The 17,277-nt window shown below is 39.6% G+C and overlaps 2 protein-coding genes across 3 annotated transcripts in view; one reads left to right on the top strand and one right to left on the bottom strand.

The window, feature by feature from the left end:
* The window catches only part of LOC306874479 (NACHT, LRR and PYD domains-containing protein 3-like), a 181,004-nt gene that overhangs the window by 45,872 nt on the left and 117,855 nt on the right, over positions 1-17,277 (bottom strand). The gene's annotated exons all lie outside the window — the stretch shown is intronic.
* LOC306874496 (uncharacterized protein) lies at positions 426-9,537 on the top strand. Its single transcript, XM_079424604.1, has 3 exons — positions 426-676; positions 2,387-2,504; positions 7,970-9,537. The coding sequence occupies exons 2-3, from the start codon at positions 2,456-2,458 to the stop codon at positions 8,923-8,925; spliced, it is 1,005 nt and encodes a 334-aa protein (XP_079280730.1). The 5' UTR covers positions 426-676; positions 2,387-2,455; the 3' UTR covers positions 8,926-9,537.

Below are 17,277 nucleotides of genomic sequence, written 5' to 3' on the forward strand. Positions count from 1 at the left end.
ATATTCAGCCCATCAGACTTACAGTGTAATCATATGGACCATCAATTAAATATTTAATATTTATTCATGCTTTAGTATTCACTACTGGTTGTCATACAGCTACAGAACAGTGTCCTACAAAGCATTTTATAAAGACAAACACAATTCACCCTTTTCTAAAATTCAAAGGGCATTTAGCCATCTGAGAAGAAAAAGACAACTGTTTTGTGTACAGCAATATTATTTATTAACAACATTTATTAAAAACATGAACTAGGATGACTCTCGTTGATGAATTGTTGTTCAGTCCTCCTGTCAAAATGCTCCACTCACTGATAAAAAAAATAAAGCTGGATAGTTGTAGAAACTCTTTAGCCAGGCTACGACTTCCCCTTACAAAGAGAAAAACAAGCGACTTACAAACGAGGAGAACAATAGAAGCAATCAGACCAGTGAGAGAGCAACAGTATAAGTGCTGTGATAAGTCTCAGTTAGTTTAGCACAGTACACATAGCTAGGGTTTTTTTTTTTGTAGAATGGAATAGAATAGAACAGAATATAATAGGTAAGTGCTAGTATTAGTCGGTCATGTGCTGGTGAAAAAAAAAACATAATTTTTTGATATGGTTGGTTTCGCCTCGCGGTGATGACGTCATCACTCGCGCGCGCGCGCGCTTCATTTTGGCGGTTTTCTGAGGTGAGTATTTCGCTGTTTTGTAAAATACACCGTTATTTTCATGAGGTTTGGTGCTACTTGTGTCTGTTTTATTATTTATATCGTTATCATTAATTGTGTGTTTCTCTTCACACAGAAAACAGTAAGATTTAGGGAAACACTTTGTTTTTATGAATGCGGTAAACTTCGAACTATATTCAGATTCATAACAAATCACAGTGTTTGATAAAGATGGGTCTCTACCAGAATAAAGTGAGATGTTTAATGAGTGTGAGGCTCATCAATATTATCAGCTGCTGAAAATCCTCTTTATTTCATGTCAATAGCTCCTGTTTTCACCTCATTCATTATCCTGATGACCTCAGATCTGTTAATTACCACATTAAGCTCAATTTATTGCTCATTTTATTAATAACATGATCATTACAAGATGCAACAATCCCATACTTCTTCGGTTCACTTAGTTTTGTTGAGTTTAATGTGTAAACAAACCTACGTGACCATAGCAACCCGGGATTATCAGAGATGGATAAAACATTTTTATTAACATTAAACATTTCATTTAATATTAATATATTATTATTAGGTTATATTAACTTGTTAGGGCTATATTATTATATTTATTTCATATAAATATAATATTTTATTATTTCTCCTTTCAATTCGTGTATCGCTTTACCTAATTAACGTTCTGTATAATTATGCTATTTGCTACTTTATATTTAATAAATACTGTAAACGCCTGACAATTATGCCAATACTTTATGATTGTAGGCTATTTATGCCAGTGTGTGATGATAAATGAGCGTGTTGTGTTTTCATTTACAAATGAAACCACGTGAATGATTAATTCCTCAACAAAACACTAGGCAGTAGGCTATAATATTAATAATTATTAATTCACAGAAACAAAGAAATGTATGTTAAATTCAACCTTTAAACTTAATTTCCAATAGTCTATAAATTCCAGTCAGCATAATCAAAGCTTTATTAACATGTTGGGCATTTACAGCAGGCTTATTTACAAAACTAGATTGAAATGAAGGGACAAAATGAATATAAAAATATAATAATATACAAATATTACGGAAAAAGCGGATCAGTTAATGGACACACACAGCTAGCAAGACTGTGGGATGGATAAAAATGTTTTCTTGTAGTTCTATGTAATTTATTTATCTTATTCATGGTAAACTTAATTCGAATGCTGTATACATCGCGTGCCATTGCCTAGTCTAGTAATAATTTCTATAATGATTAATTATTTCTTAATTCAAAATAAAATATTAATGAATCCATCTCTAATAATCATGGGTTGCTATGGTCACGTAGGTTTGTTTACGCATTAAACTCGTGACCACGACAAAAATATGTCTTGTTAATATCAATTAATTGTTAATTAATATCTTGTGGCCACGACAGAACTAAGTGAACTGAAGACAGCCCCTCCCGGGCACCGTACAACAGCATTTATTCATTAATCTGTGATAAATGTTTCATATAAAACAAAACTAAAACAAATAAACTCAATTCATTGGTGGTTTATTTGCAACTCGCAAATTTTGAAAATTTTATTTCTGTGTGTTTATTCTCTCACTTTTTAAATTTTTACATTGTTCATATTTGGTATCTTTTAATTGTATGTGTTTTTCTATATTTCTGTGCCTGTATATTATTTAAGAAGAAAAAAATTATAATAATAGATGGATTTATTGATTTATTTTTTTTCAGCCTACAAGTACGAGCATCAGGAAGAAGTGAAATCTGCAGAGACAGAGTTTATTGAAGGACAGAGAGAACATGAGAGATCCAGAACCCTGCAGAATGAAACACACTGAAGAACAAACAGGTTGGTGTTTATTCTTCATCTTTCATCAATGACACTGAAGTATCATTAGGATCAAGATACATAAAACAATTTCTTGCTAATTGCTGCACCTAAAAGGATTTTTACAAAATAAATCCTTATAACGCCAACTGTCTTTCATAAACGTCATACTGTCAACAGTATTATTTAACCAAAACAACTTAGTGAGCAACAGAAGATAATATACCGCTTACGTGTGTACTCGGGGCACACATGCGATGCACTTCAGAAGAGAGCGCTCACTCCTAAAGGGGCCACATCTCTATTTCACTCGTTACCTTTGGTTCAGAACAGTTTACATTTACATTTATTTACATGTATTCATTTAGCTGACGCTTTTATCCAAAGCGACTTACAATTGCTATATATGTCAGAGGTCGCACGCCTCTGGAGCAACTAGGGGTTAAGTGTCTTGCTCAGGGACACATTGGTGTCTCACAGTGGATTCGAACCCGGGTCTCTCACACCAAAGGCATGTGTCTTATCCACTGCGCCATCACCACCAGTTTAATATTAAAGTCATGTTTAGTGATAGTTTAAAGAAGGGGTGCGCCCGAAGCTGAATAACTTATTCGGAAAGGCACGGATAATGGCTTCAAAAACGAATAACAAATAATGAATAATTCTGGCCCAGTCTGGTGTTTGCTAGGTAACCGGTGAGCCAGGGGATCTGCGCTATATTTTACACAAACCTCTAAAGTCACGCAAAAATGAGTGTGTGAAGTGAATGAATGCAAATCAAACACCGCATTGCTGTTGCCTCTCCATGCATCTGTCAGAAATCAGAGCTTGGCAAGAGTAATATCAACTAAAATAATAAATAATACTAGGAGTACTGGCTCAAGTTGGCCAGACAGTGGAAAAGCGGCTAATGTAGTTGCGTGAGGGTACAGTGAAAAGCTTGCTGGTAGTGATCATGGTGCCAATCCGTAACAGAACAAGTGGAAGCGACAAAGCCGTCATACAAATTCATTGGTCTTTCATATCTGATATACTGAGAGCCATATCACAGGCGTGTGCCATATCATACCGTCCACGATAATACCGGTATCAATAAAGTGTCATATCGTGATAGGGATGCACCAATTGTTTGTCTGCCGAAATCATTAATCGGCCGAAAATAGAAAAAAAAGCTCTTTCGGTGTTCGGCCGAATAAGCAAAAAGACCAAAAAAATTGTAACGTTACCGAACAATGACGTGACGCAATAAAATAGAATTGTGCGCTAATGCAGCAAACAGTGAGGCAGTGTGTAAGCATTTAAAACTGTCCGAGAAAGACACATAAATCATTACAAGCACCGACAGCAAGACACTGTTTAGTACTGCATGGCATGTCTTCCATGAGAAGAGGAAGGGGTGGTTGTTGCTGGTTACTGTATGATGATTAAAATCGTGAAATGGCCTTAAACAATTAAATACACTGCAGAAACGTTATGTTTTCTAATACATGAACTGCATGTGTTCAAACAGCGCTGCAGGAGCTCGCAATGCTGCCTCGTTAGCCAGGGTTCAAAGTCCAAACCGCGAGAAAAATCTGCGCTGAAACTGTTACTCGTCAGTTACCCAGTAACACTTTTATGAAGTTTTACACGGCATGTGACAATGTGATACATGCATCTTCCCAAATTAGTAATGAGAATAATTTATAAATCTGCTGCTGTCAACAAAACGAAGCACTAAGGACTTTAGTTCCATTTTTATAGAATGTTAATGTTTTGAGTAACAAAATGCTTTCGGTGTTCAGGTTTGAATGTAGCAATAATAATGAAAAAACCTACTCTTCAGATCAACATGTCAAAAAAAAAAAAAAAAAAAACCTTGACAAAAAGTAGTTTTTGAGAATGTGTTAAAATACATTTAAATCCACAACCTAATAAAAGTAAAGGATTATTTATAAAAACAACTAGGGAATTCACAAGCCTCTCTACAGAGTCCTATACAGGCATCTAGTGGTTACACCATGAAATTACATGCTTTTCTTTCTAGTCTGCCTTTATAAATTGGATTGGATGTTTCGCTAGATAAGACTAGGGATGTGTATCGTTAAGGTTTTAACGGTATTACTACTCTTACCGATACTGCTTATCGATCCGGTACTTTAACGGTATTCTTATCGGTACTTTTTGTTTTACTTTGTTTCTTTGTTCATATTCTTACAGTATCTTATCTTATGTATATAAAACACTAAAAAAGTGTTTTATATACATAAGATAAGATACAGTAACAACATGAACAAAGAAACAAAGTAAAACAAACTGACAAATACAATAAAACAAACACACAAACGAAATGAAATAAACAGTGCTTTCATTTTTCCATGAAGGTCTACTAATATTAATGTTCAGGTAAGTAATAGTTACAAAAGTAATAAAATGTAAATGAGCACTGTATAGTTTTCACTGTATGTACTGATAGATTTATGTTTATTAAAGCTATAATGTTGTTCAGATTAAGAGCTGTGGGTGATTTTCTCTTTGCATTTTGTTCTTTGATTAACATTGATGGCTCAAGCTCCAGTCTGATACTTTAAGACAATATACTGACACGCATCGGATTTTCTCCTAGCTCCATAACCGGCCATTTTGACACATTGTGTGTGTATTTTTTGGCATATTTTTGTGTGTTATTTCGACGCGCCCGAAGCTCAAAGTGTACTTTGCTTATCCGTTTTGGAGCACGCCGCTGCGCAGGCACACGCGCACACACACATTTCAGCCTGGGGAACAGCAGATTGTACTTTCAACGTTTTACTATCAAATATGTCCTGCAATGCAGCAACAGTAAAGACGGCATTTTATAACAGTCACTGATTGAGCTGATTCAGATGTTAAGGTTTGGTTCGGAGGAACGAATCCGCGCCGCTATGAAGGGAAGGGAGTTGTGCTAGAAGAAATGCGGCTATAATCCTTGGAAGCCAAAATCCAACTACTTAGCTTAATATAACAGCCACAGGCCTAAAGTGTGAGCCTGCTGGACGAGCGTTTCCTGCGCTCGCGGCCGCCACCTCTGCGCAGGAGCCTTCCTTTTTTCCCCGATCTCCACACCGAGGTGTCGAGATCCTGGGTGAAACCGTATACATCCCGCCCTTTCATTCCCGCATCAGATTACTACGGTAATGTGCGGGAATTGGACGGGCGTGGATACAGGGCGATGCCCCGGATTGAGCAGACGCTTGCGGGCTATCTGTCTCCTTCCACGGCATCGTCCTTGAAGGCTCCTACCCTGCCCACTAGGCCTCTGCGCACCACATCATCCCTAGTGGGCAGGGGGTATGCGAGGCTGGTGCGTGTCTGCACACGATGGCGGTGTTGCAGGCGTACCAGGCCGAACTGCTGAAGGAGTTAGACGAGTTCGGGGATGTCAGAGCTGAGGATATCTCAGAGCTCAGGAGAACCGCCGATTTGGCTCTCCGCGCCACCAAGGAGTCGGCCCGTGCTATCGGCCGCTCCATGGCAGCTATGGTGGCAGTGGAGAGGCACTTGTGGCTGACCCTGTCCGACATCAAGGAGAAGGACAGGGTCTGCCTCCTGGACGCCCCGCTTCAGCCTTCTGGCCTGTTCGGCGATGCTGTGAGCACCGTCATCAACAGGTTTCAGGAGGCCCGCAGGCAAGCGGAGGCGTTTCGGCGGTTCCTCCCCCGCCGCTCTCTAATTCTGGAGGCTGCTGGGCGGGAGCAGCCTCCTCCGCATACCAGCTCCTCGCACAGGGCTGCGCAGAAAGAGAGCGTCGCCTCTCGTGCTCCCCCGAGACGGAGCCGAGGGCAGCAGCGCTCCGCACCGGGGACTTCAAAGCCCAAGACAGACCTGAGGGATGTCTTGGCGGCCAAGAGGTCCGCGGCAAGGAAGTCCTGATGGGCGAGCCCCAGGACTTCGGAGGACGACCCCTACTGGGGTGGAGCGGCTTACACCGCGGCTCACGGTGACCGTCTACCCTCGGTGCCCTCCGGGGATTTGTCTGTCAACCCTGCAGTTCCAGGGCACAGCAGGTCCCAGCGAGCGTTATTCTCAGGTTCTACCGCCTGTGACTTCAGCGGGCCTGAGAAACTCGCCTCAGCCGCCAGATTACGCATCTCCTGTCGGTGCACCGCAGCAAGACAGTGGTCTGGCCGCTTCTCTAACACCAGAGGTCAGTCTCGAGAGACTGATTCCCTTAGTAGATCGTTTGGCAGCCTGGCAACGGCATCCGCATACTAAATTATATCGACGATTGGTTGATTCTTGCTCAATCAGAGCAGTTGGCAGTTCGGCATCGAGATGTCGTTCTTGCCCACATGAAAGATTTGGGGTTAAGACTAAACGCCAAAAAGAGTGTGCTTTCTCCAGCTCAGAGAACCACTTATCTAGGCGTGGTGTGGGATTCGACCACAATGCAGGCTCGTTTGACCCCTGCTCGGATCGAGTCGATCCTCACGGCAGTCAGGACTGGACGCATACATCCACAGAGCTGCCCTGTGGAGAAAGACGGACCAACTGCTCGTGTGCTTTGGTCCGCCTAAGAGGGGTCTTCCAGCTTCGAAGCCCACTCTTAGCAGGTGGATAGTGGATGCCATCAATTGGGCGTACGAGACCTCTGACCTTCCCCCGCCGCTGGGAGTCAGAGTGCACTCGACCCAAGGTGTGGCGGCCTCCAAGGTCTTCTGGGCAGGTGTCTCCATGCAAGACATCTGCAACGCTGCTGGGTGGTCCACGCCCCTGACATTCGCCAGGTTTTACAACCTTGACATCAGAGCCACTCCAGGCTCCTCCGTCCTTTCAGCCTGACACCAGGCAGGAACTTGTCAGTCTGGCGGCGTTGGTATAGCGTTCCCATAGCATCTCCGGACGCAACTCGATGTTCCTGGAAGGGAACGTACCAGGTTACGTATGTAACCCAGTTTCCCTGAAGGGAACGAGAGCTGCGTCTCGGGCCACACTTCCGGCATCCCTGCCAGCGCTTGCTTCATGACTTGAAGCTGACGCGGGCTCCACCGCACGTGCTTATATACTTCCTGGTCGTGACGTCACCCCGCCCGTGACGCCTCGCCCATCCATTATAGTGGTTGTATAAAATATTCAGAGTGCCGGTTACGCTGATGGCGTTCCCATAGCGTCTCCGGACGCAGCTCTCGTTCCCTTCAGGAAACCTGGGTTACATACGTAACCTGGTACGTTTAGCTCCAACCCTAATCAAACACACCTGATCAAGCTAATCAAGGTCTTCAGAATCACTAGGGCTACAGGCAGGTGAGGTTTTTTTTCAGGGTTGGAGCTAAACTCTACAGGACAGCGGCACTCCTGGACCGACGTTGCCTACCCCTGCCCTAGACCACTGTACCTCATTTGATAAAAATTATTGTAATTTTGCATAGTCTGCTTTCACTTTACATTTTTTCTATTTTTTTTCTGATTTATTTATATTGTAATATTTTGTAATTTTCATAACACTTTATATTGTAACTTCATTTCAGATCTGATGGAGGAGTATGAGGAGAGTGAAGCGCAGAAATATCATCATGACAAAACTAGCAAAAAAACTCGCTCACTGACTGAAAGAGTTTCTTTAAGGAAAAGAAGAAACAAGAAAAGTTTCACCTGCACTCAGTGTGGAAAGAGTTTGACATGCAAACAGAGTCTTAAGAGACACATGATCATCCACACTGGAGAGAAACCGTTCACATGTGATCAGTGCGGGAAGAGTTTCGCACAATCATCACACCTTAATGCACACATGAGCATCCACACTGGAGAGAAACTGCATGAATGTGATCAGTGTGGAAAAACATTTTTGTGGGCTTCAAGTCTGAAGAATCACCTGAAAGTTCATTCAAAGGAGAAACCACATTCATGTTCTTTGTGTGGAAAGAGATTCAAACACAAACAGAGTTTTGAGGTTCACATGAGGATCCACACTGGAGAGAAATGGTTCACATGTGACCAGTGTGGAAAGAGTTTCACAGAATCAACAAACCTTAAGAAACACATGAACATCCACACTGGAGTGAAGCTGCATCCATGTGATCAATGCGGCAAGACATTTATGTGGGCTTCAGGCCTGCGGAGTCACCTGAAAGTTCATACAAAGGAGAAACCACATTCATGTTCTTTGTGTGGAAAGAGTTTTTCAGAACTGCAGAATTTAAAAGTTCACAAGAAAATACACACTGGTGTGAGAGATCACATGTGCTTTGAGTGTGAGAAGACTTTTATTACAACTACAGATTTGAAACTGCACCAGAGGATCCACACTGGAGAGAAACCTTACATGTGTTCACACTGCAACAGGAGATTCAGTCAGTCAGGACATCTGAAAACACATGAGAGGATCCACACTGAAGAGAAACCATATCACTGCACTGCATGCGGGAAGAGTTTCCGTCATTCGTCAGCTTTATGTATTCATACAAAAAACAAACACCGAAAGTAGATCATAGGTCCAGCACTTTCAAGTCTGAGGTTTAAACCTCACTAAACGTGACTCTCTAATGCATTGAGTTATAAAATCTATCCTAACGAGGCAGAGTGAGTGACAGGACAAAGAAACAACATCTGAAGTTTTCACAGTAAATAAAGTTTCATCTTCAAGATCAGCAGTTTCATCTGAGAGATTCATATCAGTTCAAAGATGTACCTTATCTGAAAGGTGCACTGTTTCATAACATTATCAAATGGTATCACTACGCTTTATTACGAGTTTCATTTTATGTTCAGCTCTCTTCTAATGCGCATGTGTCAGTTGTGGTTTGATTACACGTTTATGAAAGTATTAGATATTTACAGGTTCAAACTGTTCTTGTTAAGAATGAATTATTTTTAACTTGCTCTTTATTGTTGTTTTTACAACAGCTACTTAATCTTCCTCTCATAGTGTATTTAGAAAATTCAGATGTAAAATATATTGTTGTAACTGGCCATTTATTATCTTGAGATAACTTGGTTATCTTGTAAGTCGTTGAAGATGGATATCTGTGTAATTTGATTCCACTTTTACTTGTGTTCTGTATTTGCTTCACAGATGATAAAATTTTTATTGTCAGTTTTTATTGTCTGCTGATTTTTCTTGCACCATTTTTTAAACTTAGTTTACATTTAAAAGCCATATTGATTGCATTTTTGTCTCTCTCGCTCTCTCCTTTTTTTTTTTTTTTTTTGTAATTAGTGTTACCAGAGATTCAGGGCCGTGCACAGGGGGGTGGCCCGGTGGCTAGAGCTACTGCCCCCCTTTGCCCTCATCGGCTGAGGTGCTTCTCACACCGATGCCCCATCACCCCAGCTCAAAGCGGTCTGTTACCTCTCCGCTAAAGATACGCTGATCCTGCTACACCTCTCCGTGTTTTACAACCCGCTCTCTGGAGAGTACAGACCACAGTTCCCAAAGGTTGTTGCATTAACAGGAAGATGCATTACAATCCACACTACAATCGGTGGATGATTCGCTGAATTAGTAATTTGTTCGTTTGTTTTTGTATTTCTGTCTGTAATGATTTGCTCTCGGTCTTCTAAAAGTGATAACAAAATATCCACAGCGAGCGGGATTTCTGCAAATCAGTTTGGGTGAATGTAGAGATGTGATTATTGATCGTAAGCACAGCATCCAGCTGAAAAACACACACTAACTGAGGACAGACATCTTTCACTATAGTAATTGAATTTAAATAGAGAAACAACATATACATTTTTATAAATTTAACTTCTACCTATTAGCTGTTAAATTTGGACTTACTTATTGAAAAACAAATTCAAGCACCAAAAGCAGACCACACTCTATATGTTCTCTATATGTCCTCTTTCTTTCTTTCTTTCTTTTTTTTAATTTTCATGCATTCATAGGCTACATGGTTGCAATAAAATTTTAGTTCAAATTTTTAAGTGCCATTGTTTAAAAAATGTTTTGTTGACTGACGTTTCATAGACGTTCAGTTGTGCTTTCAAATGTTACCTCAGTATATTATCCGCCTCCTGAATTATTACTATGTGCAGTCACAATTCCATAGTGGTGAAATTTAGGCTACTCAGGCCAGAGGTTTGTGTGCATTACATTTTTGTATGATGGATGAGGATTTAATCGAGGAATTTGTATACAGGCAAATGTCTGATAACGCAAGGTACTTACCTGAAGTGTATGTACAGTGTTATGGAAAAGTTTGGGCACCCCTGTAAATTTTCATGATTTTCCTTTATAAATCATTGGCTGTCTGGATAAGAAATTTCAGTTAAATATATCATAGGAGACAAACACAGTGATGTTTGAGAAGTGAAATAAAGTTTATATGATTTATGGAAAGTGTGCAAGAATTATTTAAACAAAATTAGGCATGTGCATAAATTTAGGCACCCTTGTCATTTTATTGATTTCAATACCTTTAGCACTAATTATTAGAACTCAAAATTGGTTTGGTAACCTCAGTGACCCTTGACCTCCATACACAGGTGAAGTAAGGAGGCCAATTGTAAGTGTTTCTCCTCTTTGCATCTTCTCTAAAGAGTGGCAACATGGGAGCCTCAAAACAACTCTCAGATGACCTGAAAACAATGATTGTTCAACATCATGGTTTAGGGGAAGGATACAGAAAGCTGTCTCAGAGATTTAAGCTTTCAGTTTCAACTGTGAGGAACATTGTGAGGAATTGGAAGACCAGAGGCACGTTTCTAGTTAAGGCCCGGAGTGGCAGACCAAGAACAATCTCAGATAAGCAGAGGCGCAGGATGGTGAGAACAGTCACAGTCAACCCACAGACCAGCTCCAAAGAATTATACAACAAAATGGTAGCCTTTAATTGCTATACTGTCTTTATTTTAAAAAGCCACTGTTAAATAATGTGTTTGTCTGTTTATAACAGCCACCAAGAAAAGGGCTGAAAAAAAAAAACAGGTGGTGGTCCTCAGGTCCTGCACCACCACAATATACCCCAGCAGAGGAGCTGGCCCTTGGGTTGAATGAAAACCGAACCATTGTGGAGGGCATCCCTGGGGGCAGCTCTTCCTCAGACCCAAAGCCAGGGACCAGTAGCAGCAACACCTTCATTACTGGTAGGCTAAATGAGCTTTCAATTCTCTTAGTACACTGTAAAATTATTTGTTGCTGCATTAAATTAAGTATAATCCAAATGGCTGGTACAGTCATTTCAACCATTTGTGAAAGTGAAGACTTCTGCACTTTTAGTTAAAATATATTTTTTTACAGTGTAGTTAATTGTAATAATTACAATTTATTTTTTATTTATTTATTATTTTCCCTCTTTTGTGCAGTTTTACATAATACACCAACACTTTTACCTGTTCCCAAGCAAGTGGTGGCTGAAGCATATGCATATGAGTCTGCACAAAGAACTGATACAGAGGTGGACAGTGTTGTACTTTTACTTTTTACTTTTGTTGCATGATGCATGTTTTGACCCTTTTTTTTTTCTTTCCCAAAATGACACAGGGTGATATCCGTTCCCTATATAAACGGCATCTTCAACAAAAAAAATCTAGTATTTTGACCTGAAAAAAGGAACTAAGCATATTTGTCTTGTCTTTTATTTTACACATTCAAAAATGGTGCTCCACAATTCTGTCCCGTGCAGCTCTGCCACCAGGTTGGTCCAAGTGCACTGGCTGGAGGTCATCATCAGGCTGCACCTCCACCACAGGGGTCCTCTCCTTTCTGATGGTGGCAATATTGTGGAGGATGGCACATGCAACAATTATGTCACAGGCCCTGTCAGGTGCAACCCTTCAGACACTGAAATCTTTCCTTTAGTTGCCCAAAGGTCATTTCAATGCGTGCCCTTGTCCTGGCTAGAGCTGCATTGTAACGGGTTTGTGGTCCAGGGTTTGTGTCAGGGAAGGGCGTCATAAAATGCTGCCTGCAGGCATAGCCCCTGTCTCCAAGCAGGATCCTGTCAAAATCCCCTGTATAATGGAACAATGCAGTTTTGTTAGGCTCAGCATAAGTGTGTGTAATACTGTGAGCTTGACATTTATGTTCCCTTACCACGTTCAAATAATGTGCATAAATGTGACTCTCTGAAAATTCTTGAGTCATGCACTGATCCTGGCCATTTTGCTTCCACATTTGTTATATGGAACATAGCGTCACACACCATCTAAGAGATTTTAGTCAGTCAACTGCATACTTTTTGATCCATTTCTTTTTTTTATGTAATATTACTAATCTGGAATATTATAAATTGTAATAGTAATTTACCTGCACATTTATACTGTGAACCCCCTTTCTGTTCACAAAATCCCCTTCATTGGGGCCTGGTGGGGCCTTGATGGGGATGTGTGTGCAATCTATGGCACCAATCACGTTAGGGAAGCCTGAAGGACACATACTGTTAGTCATACTTTTTGGCATGGTCATGATTGCATGTCATTAACAATTATAAATGTACCTGCAATAGCAAAAAAATTCTGCTTTACCGCCTGGGGTCTTAAGTGGCTTGGAAATACCACAAAAACCCTTAAAAACTGCTTGAGTGCCAGGTAAACTTTGCGAATGGCACGACAGACAGCACTTTTCACTAAGTTCTCTGCATCTCCAATAGTGTAAAGGAAAGTGCCACTCGCAAAGAATCTCAGGGCAATGCACACAGTCTGTGCAGTTGTCAAAGCCCGACTCCTCCGTGTTGAACACTTAATGTGTGGTTCCAACAAATTAATGATGTAAATAACACCCTCACGAGAAAAACGATATCTCTCAACAATTACACTTTCGCGCTGCGCCAAAGGATCCTGTCTATCCCGCAATACGCGATTAATTCGAAAATTATTCTTGCACCTTCCGCAACAGGTTGCTGTCGTAAAAATGGACGAGACATGGCTGCGACAGGCTTCCCTATCTCCTCCGCTTATAAAGCCGCGATCTAATCCTGTTTACATGAAATAAGCCTGCTCCCGAGCAGGTTTAAGCTTGCGCACCTGTTGCTATGACAGCAAGTCCAGGATGAGCGTCGAAGAACCAAACAATCCAAGATCATGCCAAATCGTCAACAATCAAATCCAGCTAACTGAGTTAGCGACGTACGAAGAACGAGCCCCAGGTATATCAGTTCTGTTATTATTGTGCCAGACAGTAAATCCGTTATCAGAGCAGCTCAGACTCCACGATGGACATCGACGTTACGTCTCCCGTTCCCTCCTTCAGGGAACGAGGGTTACATTAGTAACCGAGACGTTAAACATTATATGTGAAAATCGCAAAAATGTGTTTATCTATTTAATAAGATTAAGCTCTATTTAATTAACGGTGGGAAAAAAACACAATTAGCCATTAAAATTAACAAGTGTCAGGTGCCGACCTTTATGCATCCCTACACAAATAACGTTAAACAAATAAAATAAAAATAAAATCCACCAGGATTCAGTTAGGATACCTGGCGAGAAAGGAAAATTAAGTGTTTGATAATGTTTGGCCTTGAACTTACTTTACCAAACGTTAGATACCAACCTAACGTTAGCTAGTTAGATTGCTAACAAATTGTCAACGACTGCTTATAACCAAAAAGATTATTCAACTCAATCTCAACTCTGGCCCTTGAAATCCACTTTCAGCCTTATATTAAACACACCTGAACAAGCTAATCAAGGTCCCCAGGATTGCTAGAAAGATACGGGCTGTGTTCGAAATGGCATACTTGCTTACTGCATACTGCTTACTGCCCAGTACAAAGTGCATACTGCCTACTATTTTTAAAGAATAGTGTGTGAAACAGTATACAGTAAGCAACAAATGTTTCAGAGAAGTATGCTTAATTGTCACATGACAAACACAAACATTAATTCAGCACAGCTGTCAAGGTTGTTCCCTTATAAACAAATGTGATAACTATTCGTTTTACAAAGGCTTGTTATTAAGGCTTCATACTAGTAAACAATATTGGCCAATTGAACTCATTTCATAATTGAATAACTTTACATAGGCTATGGACTGAACTGAATGAGCTGTCTTTAACTGAACAATATTTTTTGGCAGTTACACTAAGTGGAAAAAGTTATATAATCTAATTACACTAAGTGCAAATAATGATAAATTATTTTTACAATAAAATAGCAGCATTTTCTTTAGCAACAGGTGTGTAAATAGTAGTTAGGTGGCAGATATTTATACTATAGTACATTATAAAACAGTATGCAATAACATATTAGACAACATTTTAGTGTAAATTATCATACATTTTATTTGATGAATGCCACTTTATTGGGACAAAATCCTACTAACAGCTAAGCACACTGTATTATTAATGAGGCGTTTAATCTCCACTTTTCAAATGTTTACTTAATTTTTTATTGAAAATAAATGCCTTTCTGATCTGGTATGTGATGGGAAAAGGAGTTGCACGAGTTTGACAAAAGCCGAAATCGAACTCGGATCAACAGCAGCTTGTATCTGTTACTCTCTCCGCCACTGATTCTACAGAAATACACGTGTCTTCTGCAGAGCTGTTTATCACAGGCAGGGATTGGTGGGCGGAGTTAATGTAAATAGCCTCTGACAACAAATTGGTCTATTTGTCCTTAGAGTAAATACACTCCATTTCTTATTAGAGCTGTTTGCATCGGAATTTAATTCTGTTTGCTTAATTGAAATATTAATTCTAGTTATATATATAATTTATTTATATATTATATTACTGCAATATTAATATTATTATGTAATATCTTTGAAGCAATGTATAAAGCGCTATAGAGATAAAGGTGACGTCATTTGACTTGATCGGAAAAGTGCCGTAGAGATTAAAGTACAATTTATGTCCTACAAATGATATTGTTTTTAAATGCACAGCGATAGTTTGTAGATTACATGTATATGTATAAACGTGCATATACAAGTGTAACATTTATAATTATTATTCCCCGCCTCCAGTTCACTCACACGTTTGAAGATGAAAGGTCACATGCAGTGCGTTGCATTCTGGGAAACAGTACCCCACGCAGCGTCTTCAGATGCATACATCAAATTTCAGCAAATTTAGCACGTAATCCGGGCATTCCATGCATACAGAAAATTCACATACTATTCCCAGTATTCACACAGCATACTGCAGTATAGTAGGAGTTGTATGATAGTATGCCATTCAGAACAAAGCTTCTGTACTGATTTCAGTGTACTTGAGTTATATTTAGCAGATTCTGGCAAATATAGTAGGTCATCCGGGTATGTCATGCATACAGCAAATGTGCATACTATGAGCAGCATACATACTGCAGAAATAGTAAGAGTAGTATGATAGTATGGCATTTCGAACACAGCCACTGTGAGACTGACGAAAGTTTGAACTAAACTCTGCAGTAAAGTGGACCTCGAGGGCTACAGTCAAGGACATGATAGTAACATAAAAAAAAAAAAAACATAAATGACACGATACATTACCGGCTTCTTCCTTGTCATCCTCAATTAGTCGATGAGGTGCATTTCTCTTGCGGACAGTTTTGGGCTCTCCCTCCGTCGCCATGCTGTCTTCTGATTGTGAACTATTGCATTCGCTAACTCCAATATGGCGACGCGTCAATTCATTGCTGCAGAAACTTCCATCTCTGCACGTTAATTCTACTGCTGGAAACGATTATTCGAGTGTATTGTCCCAGTACGATATGTAGTTGACCGTAGGCATTATTCCACTCAGTTTCAAGTCTTCCAAAACTTTAATTATGTTCTTTATTTTAACGTTTTCTCCTTTAAATGGAATCAGTGTCATCTTGTAACGTTTAGATTTAATTTGATCATTTGAGTCGGATCCAATTCTATGAAGCAGGATAACAGTAAAACAACTTTATTAAAATAGTTATGAGGATGTAAACGTTTAACTTGGATACAAAATACAAATTAATATTTTTAAGTGATTTAGTGAATTTTAATAAATTAGTAAATGTTTAAATATTGAAAACTAAGGACATAAACATTAACATAGAGTCTGATTTTGTTTTATTTTTAATTTAAATATTTCCTGAAAACTGAAAAGAAAGAAAAAAGAAAAGAAAAACTTGTAGAAAATTATACAGGCAGTACTTCCGGAGTCATGACCGTGAAAAACGCGCTATATCAACGTGAAATCCGCACATTTTAGAGTTGGTAATAAATGGTAACAACAATTGCCTGCAGTTATGGGACTTGCGAAGAAAATTCTCTCCCTCTGTAATCGCAGGGATAGAAAAGGGACGAAAAAAATGATTGATTTTTTACAAAAACATCTAATTAAGTCAAGAATGACGTGTAACATCTGGAAGAAATCGATGAATCTACAAAAGACACATACACGGGATGGATATCAGTGGTAAGAAAATTAACATAATTTATTCAAATAATTTTATAAACTCCTATACTAATGCTGAATGTGGTGATTTTAGGGTATGCCGCAGAAGATCACATACTAGGAAATTTACAAAGAACTGCAGAGCTGGATCGATATTCGAAAACAGCAGGACCACCTTACACAGCTGGATGACTTTTATTTACCGGTATGAATTACAGAAATGCACCTCACTGATTTGATAGAAAGCAGGCAATAATTAGGCATCAGCAGAAAAACAAAAGAGAAAAAAAAACAGTAAATAGCCAACGGATGTAGAGTATGATATGGATTGGTTTGCAAAACTGAAGAGAAAGTCCATATAAGTTGCACAGACCCAGGGAAGTATTTCAAATCTAAATGCAGAAAATATGACAAAGCATATCTTGCTCTCGGCTTCACTGTTAATGTCGTTACGCTACTGTATTTTAATGTTGGTCATTATGGTGGTACTTGGAGAGCCAAATATTTTCTGAGGTGGTACTTGGTATAAAAAGTTTGAG

Source organism: Barbus barbus, assembly GCF_936440315.1.
Source record: "Barbus barbus genome assembly, chromosome: 9".
NCBI classification, from domain to species: Eukaryota; Metazoa; Chordata; class Actinopteri; order Cypriniformes; family Cyprinidae; genus Barbus; species Barbus barbus.